General features: G+C 36.8%; 5 protein-coding genes and 1 pseudogene across 6 annotated transcripts; 5 read left to right on the top strand and 1 right to left on the bottom strand.

Annotated features, from left to right (window-relative positions):
• The first annotated feature begins 284 nt into the window (after positions 1-284).
• Positions 285-2,973, top strand: LOC145232359 (uncharacterized). Its single transcript, XM_080096967.1, has 4 exons — positions 285-1,229; positions 1,352-1,429; positions 1,689-1,840; positions 2,148-2,973. Exons 1-4 carry the CDS (start codon positions 978-980, stop codon positions 2,443-2,445), a joined length of 780 nt encoding a protein of 259 aa, XP_079953093.1. The 5' UTR covers positions 285-977; the 3' UTR covers positions 2,446-2,973.
• Positions 2,974-3,010: 37 nt separating this feature from the next.
• LOC145232361 (uncharacterized) lies at positions 3,011-3,899 on the bottom strand. Its single transcript, XM_080096969.1, has 2 exons — positions 3,533-3,899; positions 3,011-3,447 (listed from the first exon to the last, which is right to left on the bottom strand). The coding sequence occupies exons 1-2, from the start codon at positions 3,785-3,787 to the stop codon at positions 3,406-3,408; spliced, it is 297 nt and encodes a 98-aa protein (XP_079953095.1). The 5' UTR covers positions 3,788-3,899; the 3' UTR covers positions 3,011-3,405.
• Positions 3,900-4,565: 666 nt separating this feature from the next.
• Positions 4,566-7,397, top strand: LOC145232358 (uncharacterized). Of its 2 annotated transcripts, XM_080096965.1 has the most exons (4): positions 4,572-5,611; positions 5,738-5,815; positions 6,177-6,328; positions 6,637-7,397. In XM_080096965.1, the coding sequence occupies exons 1-4, from the start codon at positions 5,360-5,362 to the stop codon at positions 6,932-6,934; spliced, it is 780 nt and encodes a 259-aa protein (XP_079953091.1). In that variant the 5' UTR covers positions 4,572-5,359; the 3' UTR covers positions 6,935-7,397. The 2 variants fall into 2 exon arrangements, with proteins under 2 accessions (XP_079953092.1, XP_079953091.1); XM_080096966.1 differs by lacking the exon at positions 5,738-5,815 and having other exon boundaries at positions 4,566-5,611.
• Positions 7,398-10,236: 2,839 nt separating this feature from the next.
• On the top strand, positions 10,237-13,379 carry LOC145232360 (uncharacterized). The gene is made up of 4 exons (XM_080096968.1): positions 10,237-10,516; positions 11,322-11,399; positions 11,891-12,042; positions 12,561-13,379. Exons 1-4 carry the CDS (start codon positions 10,268-10,270, stop codon positions 12,859-12,861), a joined length of 780 nt encoding a protein of 259 aa, XP_079953094.1. The 5' UTR covers positions 10,237-10,267; the 3' UTR covers positions 12,862-13,379.
• An 874-nt stretch (positions 13,380-14,253) lies between these two features.
• Positions 14,254-16,408, top strand: LOC145234542 (uncharacterized; annotated as a pseudogene).
• A 2,002-nt stretch (positions 16,409-18,410) lies between these two features.
• LOC145232752 (uncharacterized) lies at positions 18,411-22,167 on the top strand. The gene is made up of 4 exons (XM_080097428.1): positions 18,411-18,772; positions 19,869-20,020; positions 20,530-20,609; positions 20,698-22,167. Exons 1-4 carry the CDS (start codon positions 18,521-18,523, stop codon positions 20,703-20,705), a joined length of 492 nt encoding a protein of 163 aa, XP_079953554.1. The 5' UTR covers positions 18,411-18,520; the 3' UTR covers positions 20,706-22,167.
• Positions 22,168-24,125: the final 1,958 nt, after the last annotated feature.

Genomic DNA, 24,125 nt, shown 5'->3' on the forward strand with positions numbered 1-24,125 from the left:
TCTTTCGCCTTAGCTGTACATTTACACATTCAATTTCAGTTAATGTGTTTTAAACATTAGAATTGATTATAAATTAAGACAGTACATGATGCGAGAACTAGTGGAAAATGAATAATACATGAAAAATTATGCAATAGACTAAAAGCAGAGAGAAGTTACGAAAGTGACGTAATTGTCGGAAGTGTAATTCTAATTTCGGTGGTTGTACTTCTATACAGGGCCTTCAACGTTAACATGTAACAATGATGGAACAAATGCACCTGCTGTAGAACAGGTAATAACTTTGTTTGCACATGATCAGCTCGTTCGAGTCAGTCTGAAACCATTTTGAGGAATTGGTAGCGTTTTCAAGCTGGGTGTCGGTTAAGTTTTTGTGTCAAAATTGAACCGTAATCAAAAGCAGACAGATTAGTGCCTGTAGTCTGTTTTATGGCTCTTAGTTGAAAATAAACATATTTTTTTAAATACAATTTATTCAGGAGCTACGTGGTGTTTAAAGCGTCATGAAAGGGAAACAAATTTGCACAGAGGTTGCCTGATTGCGACAGTTTTTTATTAACTCTGATTTTTTTGCTATCACATCTTTTTAACCAGATTTAAAAGAAGCATTACTTTCCATTGGAAATAAATAAGAAAAAAAAGTACCCTTTACCTGATTTTTCTAAACTACTTTGTAGCAGTCGCACTGGTAACACATTGTTAATCGAAGGATCACTTATCCAATCGTTTGCATCAGTTTAGTGTGTTAAAACGTTAGAAGGGGGAATAGCAGGGGTAACGTTTATACATGTATAGTATACCAATCGTTTATTACCAGTTAAATGTATATGATTTATACAATGAAATCCGGCCGCGTTGGCAAGTGTAAGCATACAACCTATATGCGTTTTAATAGGTTGCACATATTGTAGCCAAAATAAAATATCTGAGTAGTTGCGTTTTGCAGTCATAGGTTTGTTGTTTGAACAAATCTTAAAATGAAAGTAATATGTGCTGGTCTGCCGAAAACCGGGACAAAAACAATGGCTTCGGCTCTTCGCATGCTAGGCTATTCTGTTTATGACGCGCCTGAGCATTTGTTATACCAACGAGAGACATGGGTTGAAATATTTGATGGAAAACACGACAACAATATATTCAAAAAAATGTACAAGGACATTGATGCTGTCGTCGAATTGCCTGCTTGTGCAGTATGGGATCAAATATTGGAAGCTTTTCCAAACTCAAGGGTAAAAACTGTAAACACCAATAACGGGTGTATTCTATCTATCTTTGAAATGAAGAACATCAACTTTAAACTTTGTAACTTTAACACCTCTTGCCTTACCTAAAGGTCACAATACAATTTTAGGTGATTTTAATGAAACGTGATTCCGAAGACCAATGGTACAAAAGTTTTTGCGAAACTTTCTCACGGAGTCCAGAAACGGTAAGGCTGTAAACCGTTTTTTAGCCAGCAATTTTGACTGCAAGACCTCTATCGAGCTGCCTGTCCCACCCAAAAACTGATTTTCTAACAAAGTTACGTACGAATAGTGGTTTTCAACCATTTCAACAAAACAGTTGTATAACTGTTTGTATGTCAAGCAAAAAAAGTTGCCACAAACTTGCTTTAAAGGAATTTGGACTGAAACCAATAACCTTTCGATTACAACTTGTGAAAAGATTGATGCTGTGCATTTTTGCAGACTTATGGAATTCCGAATTTTCACATCTACCTGGCAATTTGCCGCTTGATGTCGCCTTCGCTCTATGGTTATTGGATAATGTTGATGAAATGTAGAAAAGCCTGCTTTGGATACTTCGCAAATACTTTGTGCATAAACGAGATGCTAACGAGGTTGGTAAAAGCCCATTGCACATCTGCCAAGTCAAAACTATTGTTAAACAAGTTTGGTTTTAAAAGTGGTTATTGTGGCCAAAAGGGAGATTTAAAGCAAAGCAATATTACAAAATAACATTGATTGTTAGGCCAATTAAGCTCCTATTTATGTCCACGTACGGTTTGAACTTAACTACAAGTCATTGCATTGTGCTACTCATTTTTTGCACGCTTTGGCCAGTTTCAGTTTTCTTTTCCTATTACGTTTACTTTCTGGGAAACGAAATAAATAACAATGATTATAGTGATGATAAATTTGTTACAGATCTGCTTACAGAAGACAAGAAGCATTTGTCCGAAGTGTTTGTCCCCAGGACCAGTTGCTGGTTTACAACGTAAGCGAAGGTTGGGAACCCTTGTGCAAATTTCTCAACAAGCCTTTACCCGAAGTGGCATTTCCTCACTTGAATAAGAACTCGATAATCGTACACAGCTCAATTGGCCTAAAATCGATGGAGGAACTTAAGAAAGCAGTTAGAGACGACGTAATGCAGAGGGCAAAGATTTTAGGATTTTGTTTGTTGGGAATTATTTTCGGGGTCATGTGGACTATGTTTACGTAAATGGTTGGAGCCAATGTTTTATGTGATAAGTGGTGACATCGAACAAAATTGGTGAGGTATAGCCTTTTAGCCAGGTATTCCGAGCAAACTCGAATGCCGTTGCATGTCTACCCTAGCCAATACAGCATGTGTCTTGTCACCAGCTGCACTGATGAGACCTTACAGGTCGACACAGTGTGTACTGTCTGCAGCTAACATGTTTGTTTTGTTTGGAGTTTGCTGCGTTAAAGGTCATTGCCGAATTAACATTCAATAAAGCAAATAATAATAATAATAACATGATTGGTGATTGAATGTACTCCTGATATTGAATGTAGACTTTAATCACTTTCTTTTTTTTGTGCCCGGTTATACCTTTTTTGTGACGCCATTGTTTGTAAAAGACCTGAAATTATTAGTCCACAACTTTGCCATTATGCAATATGTTTTGTTCGTTTTAATTATTTTGTTAAACAACACAACCTACAATTGATTGCATGAAAGCATATCGTCAGGAAGTGTGACAAACGAAAATTGTTGAGATTGAAAGGTTGTTGTCGTTTTAGTGATACATGGGATGTTGACTGCAATAAGAGTAAGCAGTAATAGCCTACGCGCAAAATTGCAAAAGACTGCACTAAAATGTAGAGCAGTAACCAGAAGGACGGACATCGCCATACAGAACGGAAATGGATCGTATTACACACGTGCGTACAACAAATGAAAATCGTGCAGGCTGATATGTTACCATAGCAATTGAGATAATTTTAATGTTATATCTAGTACCGTAGTCTCCAAAATGGGCTTGCGGCCCCCAAGGGCTCACTGGCTTGGTTTCAGTGATGCAAGAATTAAGCACTTTCAATTTTATTTCAATACAACACAACAGTGCGAATGTAAAACTGTTTACCTACAATGGTTCTGATACTTTCTTCCTCTTATCTCAAACGTTTTTGTTAAAATGCGTGATAACTGGATTCGTCAAAAGATACTGAGATATTTTTTCGTATGGAGATCCGCAAACTAGATAAATAGATTGAGATAGGCTACGCTACAACTAAAAATTGGACCACTTATATAACACCTTCATGCAAATGCAATACTCTACCTTGCTTTGCGGAAAGGCTTCAAGAATTGAGTCCCAGTAAGCGCAACCTGGTAGATCAGTAACAGCGTCCACTTGTTCGTACATCGTTTTAAAGCTTTTCACAGGGTCAACCTCTCCACCCAACACTTTCACCCACATATCGTTATGATAGGTGACAGTCTCAGGTGCATCGTACACGTTATAGCCGAGAATTCGTAGAGCTTCAGACATTGATTTTGTTCCAGTCTTTGAAAGTCCAGCGCATATAACTTTCATCTTGAATTTTATTTAAGCACCGTTTGACGTTAAATTGAAAACTAACTAAACCCTTTGGTATCATTTCAAAAACCAAAGAATGTTAATTACTAATTGATACTTTTATGTAATAAACGTTGATTGATTACAAAAGTCCAGGGTTTTTTACCTTTGGTACGTATACACCCTAAGAGCACGAAGTACTAAAAGAAACAGCATAGCACAAATTAAAGCTATGTATTGTCCGTAGTAACCGCCGCTAACCTAACGGACATTTATTGTTTGGTCACAACGCAGTCATAGAACGATGGACACGAAAAGCGTTTCTTTAGAACAGTATGTATTGCGATTTGCTGTTAACGCAGCACATAGTAAATAGATTTATACCATATTCTTTAAGACACTATGCTAAAAGGCTACCACTTACATGTGAACTGTCAGAATGAAGACGTAGGCCTACTAAAATTCACACTGCATTTTCCGTCAACGGAAACTACATATACAATAGCAAGTTTTAGTTTACCTTAAAGCAACTCAAGTGGCGATGGCATGGCTTGAGGGAGTCGATCTTTAGTTTCACAGGAATTGCCTGCAGCTATTGGCGGTACTCCTGCTGCGGCAAAAACAGAATAATTGAGACAAATGTTAGATTTTTATTCTACAGTTCACTCTAGCTGTGAAAAAATAGCGGAGCACATTTACACTTTTAATTTCAGTTAATGTGTTTTTTTTTTAAAAGAATTGATTATAAATTAAGACAGTACCTAATGCGAAAGCAAGTGGAAAATGAATAATAACTGAAAGTTTATGCAATAGACTGAAAGCAGAGTGAAGTTACGAAAGTGACATAATTGTCGGAAGTGTAATTCTATTTTCGATGATTGTGAGTCTAATTCAGGGCCTGCGACGTTAATATGTTACAACAGTATTATACGTTGATGGAACAAATGCACCTGTTGTAGAATAGGTAATAACTTTGTTTGTACATGATCAGCTCGTTTCGAGTCAGTCCAAGAAAAGAAATTATTTTGAGGCATTTGTAACGTTTTCAAGCTGGGTGTCGGTTGAGTTTTTGTGTCAAAATTGAACCGCAATCAAAAGCAGACAGATTAGTGCCTGTAGTCTGTTTTAGGGCTCTTAGTTGAAAATAAAACAGATTTTACAAAAATGCAATTTATTCAGGAGCTACGTGTTGTTTTAAGCGTCATAAAAGGGAAACAAATTGGCAACGAGGTTACTTGATTGCGACAGTTTTTTATTAACTCTGATTAAACTACTTTGTCCAATAAAAAGCAGTCGCACTGGTAACACATTGTTAATCGAAGGATCACTTATCCAATCGTTTGCATCAGTTTAGTGTGTTAAAACGTTGGAAGGGGGAATAGCAGGGGTAACGTTTATACATGTATAGTATACCAATCGTTTATTACCAGTTAAATGTATATGATTTATATAATGAAATCCGGCCGCGTTGGCAAGTGTAAGTACACAACCTATATGCGTTTTAATAGGTTGCACATATTGTAGCCAAAATAAAATATCTGAGTAGTTGCGTTTTGCAGTCATAGGTTTGTTATTTGAACAAATCTTAAAATGAAAGTAATATGTGCTGGTCTGCCGAAAACCGGGACAAAGACGATGGCTTCAGCTCTTCGCATGCTAGGCTATTCTGTTTATGACGCGCCTGAGCATTTGTTATACCAACGAGAGACATGGGTTGAAATATTTGATGGAAAACACGACAACAATATATTCAAGAAAATGTACAAGGACATTGATGCTGTCGTCGAATTGCCTGCTTGTGCAGTATGGGATCAAATATTGGAAGCTTTTCCAAACTCAAAGGTAAAAACTGTAAACACCAATAACGGGTGTATTCTATCTATCTTTGAAATGAAGAACATCAACTTTAAACTTTGTAACTTTAACACCTCTTGCCTTACCTAAAGGTCACAATACTTTGAATTTTAGGTGATTTTAATGAAACGTGATTCCGAAGACCAATGGTACAAAAGTTTTTGCGAAACTTTCTCAAGGAGTCCAGAAACGGTAAGGCTGTAAACCGTTTTTTAGCCCGCAATTTTGACTACAAGACCTCTATTGAGCTGCCTGTCCCACCCAAAAACTGATTTTCTAACAAAGTTGCGTACGAATCGTGGTTCTCAACCATTTCAACAAAACAGTTGTTTATTTATTTACGCCTTTGATATTTTCATCGTGTCTGTTAATGGTATAAGCAAGGTAAAATGTACCTCAAGTAGTATTAGCAAACATGTTTGTATTGGAATTTGAACTCTTTGTAATTCAAGCAAAAAAAGTTGCCACAAACTTGCTTTAAAGGAATATGGACTGAAACCAATAACCTTTCGATTACAACTTGTGAAAAGATTGATGCTGTGCATTTTTGCAGACTTATGGAATTCCGAATTTTCACATCTACCTGGCAATTTGTCGCTTGATGTCGCCTTCGCTCTATGGATATTGGATAATGTTGATGAAATGTAGAAAAGCCTGCTTTGGATACTTCGCAAATACTTTGTGCATAAACGAGATGCTAACGAGGTTGGTAAAAGCCCATTGCACATCTGCCAAGTCAAAACTATTGTTAAACAAGTTTGGTTTTAGAAGTGGTTATTGTGGCCAAAAGGGATTTTTAAAGCAAAGCAATATTACAAAATGACATTGATTGTTAGGCCAATTAAGATCCTATTTATGTCCACGTACGGTTTGAACTTAACTACAAGTCATTGCATTGTGCTACTCCTTTTTTTGCACGCTTTGGCCAGTTTCAGTTTTTTTTTCTTATTACGTTTACTTTCTGGGAAACGAAATAAATAACAATGATTATAGTGATGATAAATTTGTTACAGATCTGCTTACAGAAGACAGGAAGCTTTTGTCCGAAGTGTTTGTCCCCAGGACCAGTTGCTGGTTTACAACGTAAGCGAAGGTTGGGAACCCTTGTGCAAATTTCTCAACAAACCTTTACCCGAAGTGGCATTTCCTCACTTGAATAAGAACTCTCAAATCGTTCACAGCTCAATTGGCCTAAAATCGATGGAGGAACTTAAGAAAAAAGTTAGAGACGACGTAATGCAGAGGGCAAAGATTTTAGGATTTTGTTTGTTGGGAATTATTTTCGGGGTCATGTGGACTATGTTTACGTAAATGGTTGGAGTCAGTGTTTGATGTGATAAGTGGTGGCATCGAACAAAATCGGTGAGGTATAGCTTTTCAGCCAGGTATTCCGAGCAAACTCGAATGCCGTTGCATGCCTACCCTAGCCAATACAGCTTGTGTCTTGTAACCAGCTGCACTGATGAGATTTTGTAGGTCGACACAATGTGTTCTGTCTGCAGCTAACATGTTTGTTTTGTTTGGAGTTTGCTGCGTTAAAGGTCATTCCCGAATTAACATTCAATAAAGCAAAAAATAATAACAATAATAACATGATTGGTGATTGAATGTACTCCTGATATTGAATGTAGATTTTACTCACTTTCTTTTTTTGTGCCCTGTTATACCTTTTTCGTGACGCCATTGTTTGTAAAAGACCTGAAATTATTAGTCCACAACTTTGCCATTATGCAATATGTTTTGTTCGTTTTAATTATTTTGTTAAACAACACAACCTACATCAAGAAATTATACAGACATCTCTTCCACACAGACAGCAAACAAAATGTAATTTTCGTTAGCGGCCAGACTGATTTTTCTTCTTCTTCCTCACGTTTTTAAATACACACTACATAAAAATTATACTCATTAGGCTGTAAAGTATAAATAAGCTGTCAGTAAAAACTGTACCTTTTGCATTCAACTTGATATAAGATCAAAACATCAAAGAATCTAGTGTTTTTATATCTATACAAACTTAACAGACGGAATCATTTTTCAATGCTTTGAACTCGTAAATCGTGTTGACACATTTGTTATACAGACACGGAACAGTAAAACATGTTGGTGATCTAACTATGTTTGGTTAAATCTGGTTAATAACAGTTACACAAACCTGTCACAGTTTTCGTCAATTAACTGGGACTTTTCTACTTTTAGCAGACAACAGTTTGGCATAAATAGTATGTAATAAAACGGATTTTCCGTCATTACTCTGATTGCAGATGAGCAAAATCTTTCGTACTAGATAAATCAGCATCATTTAAATCAAGTACTCTTCATCAATCCATACTTATCCGACAGTCGTCAGTGTTTCCTTATTCTTTATTGATGTCTTGAATATTAACAGCATTTAGGCATATCTATGCAGTTTGTGACGGTTAGGTGCGACGTCCAAAACAAATACAAAACAAAACGCAACTTTCGTTTGAAAATATCGGCCCGGCCTTGTATCTTTTTAATTGCTATCTAACTTAAACTGAATCTATGAAACCAAGTATAAAACAGAACCTGTTATTTACTGTTATTTGTTTTCTTATATTCACATTTTTCTCAAATACAAACAGCGAACGTCGATGATCAAGTTGTTTGTCAGAGGGTAAAATTGTGTATATTATAATCACTTCAAGGCTAAAAAGAACGGCGTCCTTAACCTCAGAAATGTTTAGAATTGGTGTCAAAAGAGTCGGCTTTAAAAACAAAAACAAATCCACTTTAAACGTTAATATTCCGACCTGACTAAACCTAATTCAAATGTCCCACTGCGCTTCAACAACAGTTTGTCAAACTCGAAAGATTTTCCTTGAAGCTGTTTTGAACTCAGACAGTAAACTATCAGTGGCAGGGTTACGGCACATTGTACAAGCTGTATTTGTAGTTTGAGTGGTTAACCTTGAAAATTGTGAAGTAGACCAGCATGCTCTTTACTTTAGCCGTGATGACCAACCCAAATATTTGCCAATCCCTTTCGACCGTCCGTTTATGATCAAGCGTAACTTGTTGTTGCGAAGTTCCAACACGATAGTATGGGCTAATATCTGGTCTCGAATGATACACTCAAGTTTATTTATAAGCCACGTAATACAGATTATTGAGTCGAGTTGTGTTAAGTTGATTTTATTATGCTTGATGAAAAAAAGAATAAAACTGCTAAAGCAGTGGTTCTCTAACATTTTTAATATTTTTTCAAAACGGTCCCATTGCCATTATTTCGAAGGCTCGTGGTCCTTTAGGTGGAATGTGTATTTCAGAAAAACGAAAGTTGATTGCAGGATTTAGCTATTTATGCAAAATTGCGTATAGCAATGATCGAAAACAGTTTGTGACATCACATACAAGACAAAAAGCATTACGATTGCGCACCAACAATTGCATTTTTGATAGTTGTTATTCAATAAAGGCAATTGTTTAGCGATGGAGACAGTCGATTCTCAATTCTAATTTGATTTAAACTTATTCAGTGGCACAAACTGACGGTAAATAAGATTATAGAACTACTTCAACCGCTTCGCGGACCCCAGTTTGAGAACCCCTGTGATAAAGCTACGCAAAAAGTGACGTTAGATTTAGAAAAAGCGAGTTTGAAGTATTGCAAGTGAACTCGACTTGTAGACAACGTTGTTACAAGTTATTGCAATTCTGTTTGCGAAAATTCATCTTACGTGGATGATGATATCTAAAAATTATTTTAGGAATGTATGGGTTCTGTCGTCGGAGTCTTGATAAATGACCATATCGTAGCTGGAAGAAAGTCCAATCTTTCATAAAATTGCCTGCAGCTATAGCTGTAGTATTGTTGCCGCAATTAACCACCAATCGTAGACTTGTTCTCTGCACTTAAACAACACTGCCTTGATATAGGCGGATTAGTACTAAGTTAGGTTTGGTGATGTTTTTGGTAAAAATGTTGAGGTCATTTTGATATTCAATCTGTCGTTTATTAACTGATTACACAAAAAAATAGTCGGTAGTTCAGAAAATGCCGAGCTTAAAAAACAAAGCGTTTGAAATAAAATACCGTCTGAGTCACTAAGTAGGCGGAAATTGACAACATTATGCTTGAAACTTGTTTGCTTTATAAAAGCGTCACGTCAATAAAAGATAAGTAAGCTGCAGACAGTGCAAATAGACTGTAAATCAGTATCATCTGTGGTTTACAAAATTGGTGAGGCATGACTTTTGGTATGTCACTCCCAAAAAACTGAGTGTCGGTACATGCCTACACTAGCCTATCAGCTTATGTCTTCACCAGCTGCATTGATGAGAACTAATAGGTCTAAACAGTGTTCAGTGTTTGCAGCTTACATGTTTGTTTTGTTTGTGGTTTTCCCCGTAAAAGGTCGCTTGTCCAGTCACAGTTTTTGAAAATCTTTAAATGTCTAAAATGTAGTTTCTTAAAATAATAGTTCATTTATATATTTTTTTAGTATTTGCTACGTTGACGATTACACAGAATTCCAGTCTAATTTGCAAATGTAATTGTTCCAGTTTTTCTGCAAAACTTGCAAAAGTGTTTGCTATCATTGATTTTATTGTTTTTAATGTAAAATAAGCGCGTTACAATGTAACATATTTTTAAGGTTTTGCAATGCAAATAAGTTCAAAATGAAAGTAATATGCGCTGGTCTGCCAAAAACTGGGACAAAAACAATGGCTTCAGCTCTTCGCATTCTTGGTTATTCTGTTTATGACGCGCCAGAGCAATTGTTGAAACAACGAGAGACGTGGATTGAAATATTCGATGGAAAACACGACAACAATATATTCAAGAAAATGTACAAAGACATTGATGCTGTTACCGATTTGCCTGCTTGTGCAGTATGGGAAATATTGGAAGCCTTTCCAAACTCAAAGGTAATTCCGATATGTCTTGTACTGACCTATGAAAGGTAGACAATAGAAAACACTCCGAATCTGACTCCAATCTGACTAAACAAACCTATTGTTGAATAAATCAAGTCTAAATGACGCCAAACATTATAGTTAATATTTACAAGTCTATATTTCGACGAAACAATACAACAGCGCTACAAGCGGTTGAACATACCACACGAGCAGGTTTTTTTTAAGGTTTGGTTTGGGTGACCGCTAAGTAGTTTTAAGAGACCGCAAGTGTTTCATTTAAATACCAAAAAATAGCCATTTCTAAATTTTGGGAAACCGCTGGAGAAAAAACACCTTAACAAAAACACTGCACACGAGTACCAAACAGCACTGAGTTATTATCTCACTGTGTCTCTGTCTTCTCTATATTTTAGGTTTAAAAATGCTTGTTTATATAGCGATAGGGTCACGAGATTAGTTGCATAACACGTACACGCGAAATGCTTATTATGTTCTGTCGTAGTTGTAAACACTTATGTGTGAAAAGTCGTTTAAGACGTTGCAAATACTTAGTGCGAAAGGTCGTTTAAGATGCAAAAAAACATAATACATAACTAATATTGCATGTGACACAATGTTTGAATATAAAGTCCAAAATTTGATCAATGAAATCCAGAGTCCGATACGGTGTCAAATTAATATGATCTTATTTTAAATTGGGTCCTTGTATTTCCATGAGAAAAAGTGTTTGCCATGCAAAAAAGTCAAAAAAATACAAACAAAGTGATTAAAATAATTACTTTAAATTCGATATTAAACCAACTTCAAATTTAAGGTAATTCTGATGAAGCGGGATTCGGAAGAGCAATGGTACAAAAGTTTTGAAGCTTTTTTCAAGAGAGATCCAAGAAATGTAAGGCTAAAACTTGCTGTTACTTTTTGCACTCACTCATGCTACAGTCTGAAATCGTACCCAGGTACCAAAATATATGAAAACAAATATGAAATCGACACTCAGTTGAGCACAAAGAAAAAGTCAGGAATAAAATTCGTTCTTATAAATCTTACCATAGTACACCACTATTGAAGGCGGAATAGTCACCAAGCATTCACCATGTGGTAATACGTAGGCTAGAAAAATCTAACCTGCGGTGGGATTCGAACCCACGACATGAGTCTTTCTAGGAATCGGATGTGTTAAAAATCCTATTTTTTATTTTAGTTGCATACTTGCATTTCCTTTGAACAAAACCCAGACGGAAATAGACCTAACTTTTGTTTTTCAAACAACGCTAAGTGTTAAATTAAGTTCTATGCAACAAATTTTCTGTTCCCGCGTTAGCTACGTGTAACGGGAAAAAACAATGATTGAAACATGAAGAAACATACCAAATTTGTTTGCAGACTTTTGGAACTTCAAGTTTTCCTGTCTATCTGGCCATTTGTCGGATCATGTCCAATACATTATACCGCATCTGGTTGGTGCTACAGAAAAGTAGAGAAGCCTGTCTTGGTTACTTTGCAAACACCTTTCATATAAACGAGATGCTTGCAAGGTTGGTGAAAGTCTTTTATTGACTTCGAGTCATAAAGGTGCGTTAAAGTTTGTTGTAGCAATTCTGGGCACACAAATGACATTGTTTTGATGCAAATAATATGCATGCTAAGGTGATGGTTTGGACCAATTAAGGAAGAGCAATTGTATTGTAAGAATTCTTTGTAAAATTAACACTCATTTAGACAGTGCACACTGTTTCGACCTATAAGGTCTCATCAGTTCAGCTGGTGACGAGAGATAGGCAAGTTGCACTGAATAGACCTTATGTAGGTTGAAACAGTGTGCACTTTCTGCAGCTTATCATTTATTGGCTCGATGCTTTTACTTTAACACTTTTCCACCTCTATGAAAACTGTATTAAACTGTATTATTTCGATCTTCGCAGTGAATATTGTATTAACGCAAGCCACAAGTAAAAAAGTTTACTTGCACAAAATAAATACACAAAATGTCCAATTGTCTAAGGTAAGGTACGATAAAAATATGGAAATGTGACATCTTATTGACCTTTTACAGATCTGCATACAGAAGACACGAAGCTTATGCCCGGAGTGTTTGTCCTCAGGATCAGTTGCTGGTTTACAACGTGAGAGAAGGTTGGGAACCCTTTTGTAAATTTCTCGACAAGCCTTTACCCGAGGAGGATTTTCCTCACCTGAATAAGAACTCTAAAATTCTGTATAGTGATTTAGGTCTTCCAGCGCTTGAGGAGCTGATCAAGGAAGTTAAAAGGGAAACAAGACAAAGGGCTCAAATATTGGGAGTTTGTATTTTAGGGCTCCTGTTCTTGGTCATATTTGCATTGTTGATGATGTAAGCCCTGGGTTTGCGTCAATCTGTGCCACTGGCCTAGTGGCGCATATAATTTTATTCGCAAAAATGCGTGGTAAGCATAATTCCCCAGTGGTAGAAATTTTAGTTTAAGTCGTCTTGCGTATCAATGCAACTTTGGTGTAATGCATTTTATCATTTTTCACTTCTTTGTATTAAGTATTCGTATTAAAAAACGGTGTATGATGTTAGAAAACATAAACACATTTTTAGGTGTTTAACTCTTTGACCAGCATTTAGTTATTTGTTTTTCCTATCTATTACCCCAGCACAAAAAATGGGTTATAAACTGACTACTTTACGCAAGTTAAAGATTAAAAACTCAAAGTGAACTTCATTTGCTAAAGATTGCTTCGTGCAAAGTCTCTCTGACGATTTAACAGTTATTGAGGGATCTTGCACAAATTGGGAAAAGAACTTTTTCAAACTATTTATGGTGTAGTTCTGTGTTTTTACTTGGTTTATAAACTTTTGTAACGCGTCTTAAAAGAATCAACCGCACTACTTTGTACTGTTTAGTGAAGGAGTTTGTTTCATTTACAACCAGTGGTAAAAACTATAAACGACTTTGTTAGGTGTGTTGAACAAGTCACAGTACGCCAGGTGTGCCGTGATCGCTGGTGTGCATAGACGCTTTAGGGCTGATCATGGGCGTCCGCAGAAAAAAATACAGGGGAGGGCAATACTATCGTCACATCGCCTTTCGATAAACAGTATTTCAGAACAAAAATCAGCTGACAGTGCTACTTATTCTTGCCAATCCCAAAGTAGCAAAATAATACAATAGTAAGTTTTAGTAAGTTGGCAAATACTTTTGAAGTTTGACTTACATTGACGAACCTTATCTGATGTAACAGCAGACACAGTGAAGGTATTTCATAATGGCTTTTTGACACATCCACCAATGACGTAATAATATATGCTTGTTACCGAGCTATTGTAAGAATATATGCTTGTTACCGAGCTAAGTAATAATGTTCGATTCATTTAATTTGTTGTACAACCTCAACCTGTTCTGTTACAGTTACAGCTTGCATGCGTTTAACGGGGTGGAGACCCACGGCGTCTTCAATTTACGTTCCAGGAATAGTTTTTGTATAACACTGTGTGAATGTTTATTGTGTTTCGTTTTAAGTTGCGGATTTTCCGACCGTTTGCGTTTTTCTTTTTTCCAGAGGGAGGCACGCGCCCCCTCTTGCCCCCTCTGCGGACGCCCATGGGGCTGATCCCAATTATGAATTTGTGTGTTAAACAAGAAAAGTTAATTTGTTTCTAGTCGAAACGTTGAGTTTATTTCGCGAGATAAACAACAATGTTTTAGAGCAAGAAGTGAAACTAAATAGATTGCATTGGTTTTCCAATGCAAACAAACCTCCAAATGAAAGTAATATGCGCTGGTCTGCCGAAAACCGGGACAAAAACAATTGGCTTCAGTTCTTCGCATTCTTGGTTATTCTGTTTACGACGCGCCCGAGCAAATGTTGAAACAACGAGAGACGTGGATTGAAATATTTGATGGAAAACACGACAACAATATATTCAAGAAAATGTACAAGGACATTGATGCTGTTACCGATGTGCCTGCTTGTGCAGTATGGGATCAAATATTAGAAGCTTTTCCAAACTCCAAAGTAATTACTAAAAATGTGAAGGTCCTTTTCGGAAAAGTTTGATATTCTTAAAAAAAACATGGATAAAACAAAACAAACTGTTTTGAAATTCAGGTGATTCTAATGGTGAGAGATTCCGAAGATCAATGGTACAAAAGTTTTTACAAAACTTTCTCAAGACTTCCGCCACGGGCAAGACCAAACATTTTATTATCAACAAACTTGGTTTTGTTAATTTTGTTTTTATCCTCCTTGAAAAATCAATACTTGAAACAATCTCTGAAAACAAATACTGCTTTGCAGGTTTTTGGAAGTCCCAATTTTCTAATCTACTTGATTATTTGTCAGTTAATGTCACGTGCGATGTACAGGAATTGGTTGTTACTGAAAAAATGTAAAAGAGTCTGCTTTGGTTACTTTCCAAACACCTTCCACATCAACGAGATGCTAACAAGGTTGGTGAAAATCCTAAACCAAAATGTCAGATGTTTACCAGCCTATACCGGCGAAAAAGTGTTGCATAATTAAGTTAGGTGTAGCATTTCACTTGCACTAGTATATATTATACTGTTTTAGTGTTTTTGGTCAAGCAAAGCATTTGCCCAAACCATAACATAATAATCAAAATAACAACTTTAGTAATAGATAAATACCATCAAACAGCATGGCTTAAACTGACGATCACTGTTTGCCTTTTTAACTAAAATACACATGCATCGAGATAACAACAGCGGTGGGTGCCGTTTTTTAGCACCCATTTTATATCGATTTGTATTTTGATTTCCTAGGAGCTGATGATGCCACATAGGCGAAATATATATTCCTTTATTTGAACTGACTGATTCTGTTTTACCAAGGATTTTATCGTCCATTGGTTTTACTGTAAGTTATTACTAGGGCAATTATTTTTTGACCTAAAAAACGAAAAATTTTGACCTACAAATTGAAAATTTTGACAAATTTTGACCTTAAAAAACTTTTTTTTGACAAAATTTTGACCTACGAAGAATTCAAGTAGTTAAATTACGCATTATCGTTCAAAAAGTTAAAATATGGCTAGGCTAATCTAACTAGAGCGAAAGAATGTGCAAAAGTCTAACAGAAGGGCAAAAATCTGAACATAGACCTAACCTATTCTGAAAAGCGAATGAGCTAATTAAAAAACAATGCCAAAAAACTGCAGCTAAGACACAACGAAAATTATTCAATACATTTGTATAAACGAAAGATACATGAAGTATCTAAAGCAAAATCGAAGCAAGAGCTGCACCTAACCTGCAGCTGCCTTAAAATGACTTGGGACCTACCAAAATTTTGCACGTTTTGAGGTGTGTTGAGCATCACGCCATATCAACCTAATTGTTTCACTCACTTGATGGTTTATGATTCGCAATAATTGGGGCAATGGGCCAATTACAACAGTATGAAGTAGACTACAAGGTGTAAAACGAATAGTTTGCTGGCAGTGCAACCTCTACAACACCACGACAATGCAGTTTGTAAACAATTTTAACTTTGTAAAAAATTTTGACTTTGTAAACAATTTTGACAATTTTTGACCTATTCTAAAAAATTTGACAAAATTTTGACTTTTTTTGAGAAGTCAAAAATATTTGCCCTAGTTATAACATAATAGTGTTTTGTTGCAGATCTGCTTACAGAAGACAAGAAGCTTATGTCCAAAGTGTTTGTCCTCAGGACCAGTTGCTGGTGTACAAAGTGAGCAAAGGTTGGGAGCCCTTGTGTAAATTTCTCGACAAGCCTTTACCCGAAGTGAAATTCCCCCACACAAACAAGAATTCTGAAGCTCTTAACAATAACAAGGGTTTAAAAGAGTTTGAGGATCAACGTTTTAGCGTTAATTCCAGTATTAAATGCTTGTTTATTCTTGCGGTTCATTTTAAAAAGTTGTTTTTTTGTTAACTGACGTCATCACAACTGATGTCATCACTTTTTCCCAAAGAAATTGGTGGTCCAAAGGTGGCCATGGCCAGTACTGCAGTACTATACCCTATTTGGCTAAAAAATCATCATGTTGATAAATCTTATTTCTTTTTCTTTACATCGCTACAGAAGTAAAATACTCTTAAATTTCTTTGATTTAAATCGAAATACACGGATCAATTTTTTTTTATTTAAATCGAAATACACGGATCTGTTCATAAGTTTATTGATGAAAATATAACGGCCCGAACAAACGTAAAAAGCGACATGCTTTATTGTTTAAACGTTTCGGTAAATGCTCAACGTTTGTTCAATGCAGTTTATTATTTTTCACTGCTTATTATTATGTATTGAATCCCGCCACATAACGCTTATAATAACAGTGTAGCTGCCGCGCGTTTATCATCTCTCCACCAACGCTGCCCTCTGTCTCCGGCAAGGTGAATAGATTTAGTGCAATTGTGTTACTACGATTATTTCACCGAGCGAAACAAACTTAACTCAACTCACGTATTCGGGTCAAGAGATGCGCTGCATGCTGTGAAAACAGAAAAGATTCGTGAGTGCTTGACTTATTGTATTTTCACCAATATTGGGTTGTGTCCTTCCTTTATATTACCCCAGCACGAAATATGTATCACAAACTAACAAGTAACAGTCACCAGGCCCAAGGGACCATGCCGAATCAGTCGGTCACCAAGCATTCACCACCATATAGCAAGGCATAGGCTACAAAACCTAGTCTGCGATGGGACTCGAACTCACGATAGGAGTCTTTCTGGGACCCGCGTTCCACAAACTGAGTTACACAGGCTCAGTGAAAAATCCGCTGAAAGTTGAATCACAAGCTCCGTTGCCTGCCTCGTATGCTGCACATGTCAGCTTCGTAGTAGGGGATCGCCAGAATGACCAGTATCAGTTAAGATGAACATAAACTCATAACTGGGATCAGCCCCGAAGCGTCTATTTCTATGCAGACCAGCGATCACGGCACACTCATGTGTAAATCTTAGTACGCGAGGCTCATTGAAGGAGCATTACCACATCAGCTAACAAGTTTGCTTAAGTTAATGATTAAAAATTCAAAGTGAAGTTTGTTGAACTTGGAGGTTTGCTTCGTGCAAGGTCAATGTCTAGCGATTTCACAGTTACTGAAGGAACTTGCGAATTGTTAACGGAACTTTGTCAAACTATTTATTGAAGTTTGATGTTGGATTTTAAAAATCGGGTACAAACGACAAGGGAAAAGTGCAGCTGAAGTTGCCTTGATTGATGTTTTGAACAAGAACAGTTAGTTTTCGGTCGAGAAGTTAAGCTGTTTTTAGCTAGGTAAACTAAACTGGCGATGAGCAAAAAGTGAAACTACATGGCATGAAAGCATCACATCAATAAATAATAAGTAAGCTCAAACATTTTACGTTGTTTCGACCTATAAATTCTCATCAGTGCAGTAGGTGACATGACCCCGACCATGTTGGCTGTTATAGCTTAGCTGTAGAACAAAATTGGTGATGCATGACTTTTCAGACTGTTACTTGCAACAAACTTGAGTGCCGTTGGATGGCTACATAAACCAATCCGGCATATGTCTTGTCACCAGCTGCACTGATGAGACCTTAAAAGTTAAATAAATATGTTTTACGGATTTTGTTCTAACATTAAAAAACCCAAATTTAAACCAGTTTGTCAGAGTGGAGTCAGGCATCACAGAGCTGTAAATCATGGAAAGTGCATTTGTTTGAGTGCGCAGTTATTCGTAAGATTGCTTTAGCATCCAGATTCAATGACAAAATCCATTACTGCAAATGCAATACAAATGATTGTAGCGCTCCGTTTATAACTTCAGTTTAGAAGTACGACTATCGTTTACCATGTTTATGCAAGTCAGTGATGCATTTAAGAGTTTTTGATGGTTGTGTTTATTCCATCACAAAATTTTGTTGCGTTTTCACAAGTCCAAACGATTTTTGCCAAATTTAGGTTAAAAGGAGAATCGTATTTTGTTGACGAATTATTTCTTAGTTAGTATGATAAAGCATATAGTAATATTACTATCATAGAAATGGTTTTCCAATACAAGTACACATTAAAATGAAAGTAATATGCGCTGGTCTTCCGAAAACCGGGACAAAGACAATGGCTTCAGCTCTTCGCACTCTTGGTTATTCTGTTTACGACGCGCCCGAGCAATTGTTGAAACAACGAGAGACGTGGATTGAAATATTCGATGGAAAACACGACAAGAATATATTCAAGAAAATGTACAAGGACATTGATGCTGTTGCCGATTTGCCTGCTTGTGCAGTATGGGATCAAATATTAGAAGCTTTTCCAAACTCAAAGGTAATTCCGATATGTCTTGTACTGACCTATGAAAGGTAGACAATAGAAAACACTCCGAATCTGACTCCAATCTGACTAAACAAACCTATTGTTGAATAAATCAAGTCTAAATGACGCCAAACATTACAGTTAATATATATTTTTTTTTTTTATTTTTTTTTTTCACGGGGTTCGAACCCAGGACACTCCCGGGGACGAATCCCGATCAAGGTTTTTTTTTATGTCTGTATGTGGGTCAGGCGCGCCAGACCATTCGGCCAAGTTCCTGCCCATTATAGTTAATATTTACAAGTCTATATTTCGACGAAACAATACAACAGCGCTACAAGCGGTGAACATACCACACGAGCAGGTTTTTTTTAAGGTGAGGTTTGGGTGACCGCTAAGTAGTTTTAAGAGACCGCAAGTGTTTCATTTAAATACCAAAAAATAGCCATTTCTAAATTTTGGGAAACCGCTGGAGAAAAAACACCTTAACAAAAACACTGCACACGAGTACCAAACAGCACTGAGTTATTATCTCACTGTGTCTCTGTCTTCTCCATATTTTAGGTTTTAAAATGCTTGTTTATATAGCGATAGGGTCACGAGATTAGTTACATAACACGTACACGCGAAATGCTTATTATGTTCTGCCGTAGTTGTAAACACTTATATGTGAAAAGTCGTTTAAGACGTTGCAAATACTTAGTGCGAAAGGTCGTTTAAGATGCAAAAAAACATAATACATAACTAATATTGCATGTGACACAATGTTTGAATATAAAGTCCAAAATTTGATCAATGAAATCCAGAGTCCATTCACCATGTGGTAATACGTAGGCTAGAAAAATCTAACCTGCGGTGGGATTCGAACCCACGACATGAGTCTTTCTAGGAATCGGATGTGTTGAAAATCCTATTTTTTATTTTAGTTGCATACTTGCATTTCCTTTAAACAAAACCCAGACGGAAATAGACCTAACTTTTGTTTTTCAAACAACGCTAAGTGTTAAATTAAGTTCTATGCAACAAATTTTCTGTTCCCGCGTTAGCTATGTGTAACGGGAAAAAACAATGATTGAAACATGAAGAAACATACCAAATTTGTTTGCAGACTTTTGGAACTTCAAGTTTTCCTGTCTATCTGGCCATTTGTCGGATCATGTCCAATACATTATACCGCATCTGGTTGGTGCTGCAGAAAAGTAGAGAGGCCTGTCTTGGCTATTTTGCAAACACCTTTCATATAAACGAGATGCTTGCAAGGTTGGTGAAAGTCTTTTTATTGACTTCGAGTCATAAAGGTGCGTTAAAGTTTGTTGTAGCAATTCTGGGCACACAAATGACATTGTTTTGATGCAAATAATATGCATGCTAGGGTGATGGTTTGGACCAATTAAGGAAGACCAATTGTATTGTAAGAATTCTTTGTAAAATTAACACTCATTTAGACAGTGCACACTGTTTCGACCTATAAGGTCTCATCAGTTCAGCTGGTGACGAGAGATAGGCAAGTTGCACTGAATAGACCTTATATAGGTTGAAACAGTGTGCACTTTCTGCAGCTTATCATTTATTGGCTCGATGCTTTTACTTTAACACTTTTCCACCTCTATGAAAACTGTATTATTCCGATCTTCGCAGTGAATATTGTATTAACGCAAGCCACAAGTAAAAAAGTTTACTTGCACAAAATAAATACACAAAATGTCCAATTGTCTAAGGTAAGGTACGATAAAAATATGGGAATGTGACATCTTATTGACCTTTTACAGATCTGCATACAGAAGGCACGAAGCGTATGTCCGGAGTGTTTGTCCCCAGGACCAGTTGCTGGTTTACAACGTGAGAGAAGGTTGGGAACCCTTTTGTAAATTTCTCGACAAGCCTTTACCCGAGGAGGATTTTCCTCACCTGAATAAGAACTCTAAAATTCTTTATAGTGATTTAGGTCTTCCAGCGCTTGAGGAGCTGATCAAGGAAGTTAAAAGGGAAACAAGACAAAGGGCTCAAATATTGGGAGTTTGTATTTTAGGGTTCCTGTTCTTGGTCATATTTGCATTGTTGATGATGTAAGCCCTGGGTTTGCGTCAATCTGTGCCACTGGCCTAGTGGTGCATATAATTTTATTCGCAAAAATGCGTGGTAAGCATAATTCCCCAGTGGTAGAAATTTTACTTTAAGCGTATCAATGCAACTTTTGTTTACTACATTTTATCATTCTTCACTGGTTTGTATTAAGTATTCGTATTAAAAAACGCTGTATGATGTTAGAAAACATAAACACAATTTTAGGTGTTTAACTCTTTGACCAGCATTTAGTTATTTGTTTTTCCAATCTATTACCCCAGCACAAATGGTTATAAACTGACTACTTTATACAAGTTAATGATTAAAAACTCAAAGTGAACTTGTTTTGCAAAAGTTTGCTTCGTGCAAAGTCTCCCTGACGATTTCACAGTTATTGAGAGAAGTTGCACAAATTGTGAAAAGAACTTTTTTGAACCATTTGTGTTAGTTCGGTGTTGTTACTGAGTTTATAAAATCTCATTACGCGTCTTGAAAGAATCCACCGCACTGCGCTGTACTTTTAGTGAAGGAGTTTGTTTCATTTACAACCAGTGGTAAAAACTATAAACGACTTTGTTGAGTGTTTAACAAGTCACAGTACGCCAGGTGTGCAGTGATCCCCGGTGTGCATAGACGCTTCAAAAAAACATGGATAAAACAAAACAAACTGTTTAGAAATTCAGGTGATTCTAATGGTGAGAGATTCCGAAGATCAATGGTACGAAGGTTTTTACAAAACTTTCTCAAGACTTCCGCCACGGGCAAGACCAAACAATTTATTATATCAATAAACTTGGTTTTGTTTTTATCCTCGGTGGAAAATCAATACCTGAAACTATCTCAAAAAAACAACTGCTTTTTGCAGGTCTTTGGAAGTCCAAATTTTCTAATCTACTTAATCATTGGTCTGTTGATGTCCCGGGCGATGTACAGGAATTGGTTGTTACTGATAAAATGTAAAAGAGTCTGCTTTGGTTACTTTCCGAACACCTTTAACATTAATGAGATGCTAACAAGGTTGGTTAAAATCTTAACTCAAAATGTCAGGTGTTCACCAACCTACCGTCAGAAAAAAGGGTTGCATAATTAAGTTAGGTGGAGCCTATTTTACTCGTACCAGTTTATATCAATGCTGTTTTTAGTGTTAGTGTTGCAGATCTGCTTACAGAAGGCACGAAGCTTATGTCCGAAGTGTTTGTCCTCAGGACCTGTTGCTGGTGTACAAAGTGAGCAAAGGTTGGGAACCGTTGTGTAAGTTTCTCGACAAGCCGTTACCCGAAGTGAAATTCCCCCACATAAACAAGAATTTAATTCCAGTATTAAATGCTTGTTTATTCTTGCGGTTCATTTTAAAAAGTTGTTTTTTTGTTAACTGACGTCATTACAACTGATGTCATCACTTTTACCCAAAGAAATTGGTGGTCCAAAGGTGGCCATGGCCAGTACTGCAGTACTGTACCCTATTTGGCTAAAAAATCATCATGTTGATAAATCTTATTTCTTTTTCTTTACATCGCTACAGAAGTAAAATACTCTTCAATTTCTTTGATTTAAATCGAAATACACGGATCAATTTTTTTTGTTTTAAATCGAAATACACGGATCTGTTCATAAGTTTATTGATGAAAATATAACGGCCCGAACAAACGTAAAAAGCGACATGCTTTATTGTTTAAACGTTTCGGTAAATGCTCAACGTTTGTTCAATGCAGTTTATTATTTTTCACTGCTTATTATTATGTATTGAATCCCGCCACATAACGCTTATAATAACAGTGTAGCTGCCGCGCGTTTATCATCTCTCCACCAACGCTGCCCTCTGTCTCCGGCAAGGTGAATAGGTTTAGTGCAATTGTGTTACTACGATTATTTCACCGAGCGAAACAAACTTAACTCAACTCACGTATTCGGGTCAAGAGATGCGCTGCATGCTGTGTAAGAAAACAGAAAAGATTCGTGAGTGCTTGACTTATTGTATTTACACCAATATTGGGTTGTGTCCTTCCTTTATATTACCCCAGCACGAAATATGTATCACAAACTAACAAGTAACAGTCACCAGGCCCAAGGGACCATGCCGAATCAGTCGGTCACCAAGCATTCACCACCATATAGCAAGGCATAGGCTACAAAACCTAGTCTGCGATGGGACTCGAACTCACGATAGGAGTCTTTCTGGGACCCGCGTTCCACAAACTGAGTTACACAGGCTCAGTGAAAAATCCGCTGAAAGTTGAATCACAAGCTCCGTTGCCTGCCTCGTATGCTGCACATGTCAGCTTCGTAATAGGGGATCGCCAGAATGACCAGTATCAGTTAAGATGAACATAAACTCATAACTGGGATCAGCCCCGAAGCGTCTATTTCTATGCAGACCAGCGATCACGGCACACTCATATGTAAATCTTAGTACGCGAGGCTCATTGAAGGAGCATTACCACATCAGCTAACAAGTTTGCTTAAGTTAATGATTAAAAATTCAAAGTGAAGTTTGTTGAACTTGGAGGTTTGCTTCGTGCAAGGTCAATGTCTAGCGATTTCACAGTTACTGAAGGAACTTGCGAATTGTTAACGGAACTTTGTCAAACTATTTATTGAAGTTTGATGTTGGATTTTAAAAATCGGGTACAAACGACAAGGGAAAAGTGCAGCTGAAGTTGCCTTGATTGATGTTTTGAACAAGAACAGTTAGTTTTCGGTCGAGAAGTTAAGCTGTTTTTAGCTAGGTAAACTAAACTGGCGATGAGCAAAAAGTGAAACTACATGGCATGAAAGCATCACATCAATAAATAATAAGTAAGCTCAAACATTTTACGCTGTTTCGACCTATAAATTCTCATCAGTGCAGTAGGTGACATGACCCCGACCATGTTGGCTGTTATAGCTTAGCTGTAGAACAAAATTGGTGATGCATGACTTTTCAGACTGTTACTTGCAACAAACTTGAGTGCCGTTGGATGGCTACATAAACCAATCCGGCATATGTCTTGTCACCAGCTGCACTGATGAGACCTTAAAAGTTAAATAAATATGTTTTACGGATTTTGCAATTCAGTTTATTCTAACATTGAAAAACCCAAATTTAAACCAGTTTGTCAGAGAGGAGTCAGGCATCACAGAGCTGTAAATCATGGAAAGTGCATTTGTTTGAGTGCGCAGTTATTCGTAAGATTGCTTTAGCATCCAGATTCAATGACAAAATCCATTACTGCAAATGAAATACAAATGATTGTAGCGCTCCGTTTATAACTTCAGTTTAGAAGTACGACTATCGTTTACCATGTTTATGCAAGTCAGTGAT

This window comes from Phallusia mammillata, chromosome 6 (genome assembly GCF_965637545.1).
Source record: "Phallusia mammillata chromosome 6, kaPhaMamm4.hap1.1, whole genome shotgun sequence".
Lineage (NCBI taxonomy): Eukaryota > Metazoa > Chordata > Ascidiacea > Phlebobranchia > Ascidiidae > Phallusia > Phallusia mammillata.

Excerpts from the sequence above, each read along its gene's own strand:
- LOC145232361 (XM_080096969.1), bottom strand. The coding sequence starts at position 3,787 with ATGAAAGTTATATGCGCTGGACTTTCAAAGACTGGAACAAAATCAATG. Across the intron at positions 3,448-3,532 it reads AAGCCTTTCCGCAAAGCAAG|TTTGCGGATCTCCATACGAA; the intron begins GTAGAGTATTGC and ends CTATTTATCTAG.
- LOC145232359 (XM_080096967.1), top strand. The coding sequence starts at position 978 with ATGAAAGTAATATGTGCTGGTCTGCCGAAAACCGGGACAAAAACAATG. Across the intron at positions 1,230-1,351 it reads AAGCTTTTCCAAACTCAAGG|GTGATTTTAATGAAACGTGA; the intron begins GTAAAAACTGTA and ends ATACAATTTTAG. Across the intron at positions 1,841-2,147 it reads ATAAACGAGATGCTAACGAG|ATCTGCTTACAGAAGACAAG; the intron begins GTTGGTAAAAGC and ends AATTTGTTACAG.
- LOC145232360 (XM_080096968.1), top strand. The coding sequence starts at position 10,268 with ATGAAAGTAATATGCGCTGGTCTGCCAAAAACTGGGACAAAAACAATG. Across the intron at positions 11,400-11,890 it reads TCAAGAGAGATCCAAGAAAT|ACTTTTGGAACTTCAAGTTT; the intron begins GTAAGGCTAAAA and ends ATTTGTTTGCAG. Across the intron at positions 12,043-12,560 it reads ATAAACGAGATGCTTGCAAG|ATCTGCATACAGAAGACACG; the intron begins GTTGGTGAAAGT and ends GACCTTTTACAG.
- LOC145232752 (XM_080097428.1), top strand. The coding sequence starts at position 18,521 with ATGAAAGTAATATGCGCTGGTCTTCCGAAAACCGGGACAAAGACAATG. Across the intron at positions 18,773-19,868 it reads AAGCTTTTCCAAACTCAAAG|ACTTTTGGAACTTCAAGTTT; the intron begins GTAATTCCGATA and ends ATTTGTTTGCAG. Across the intron at positions 20,021-20,529 it reads ATAAACGAGATGCTTGCAAG|ATCTGCATACAGAAGGCACG; the intron begins GTTGGTGAAAGT and ends GACCTTTTACAG.
- LOC145232358 (XM_080096965.1), top strand. The coding sequence starts at position 5,360 with ATGAAAGTAATATGTGCTGGTCTGCCGAAAACCGGGACAAAGACGATG. Across the intron at positions 5,612-5,737 it reads AAGCTTTTCCAAACTCAAAG|GTGATTTTAATGAAACGTGA; the intron begins GTAAAAACTGTA and ends TTTGAATTTTAG. Across the intron at positions 6,329-6,636 it reads ATAAACGAGATGCTAACGAG|ATCTGCTTACAGAAGACAGG; the intron begins GTTGGTAAAAGC and ends AATTTGTTACAG.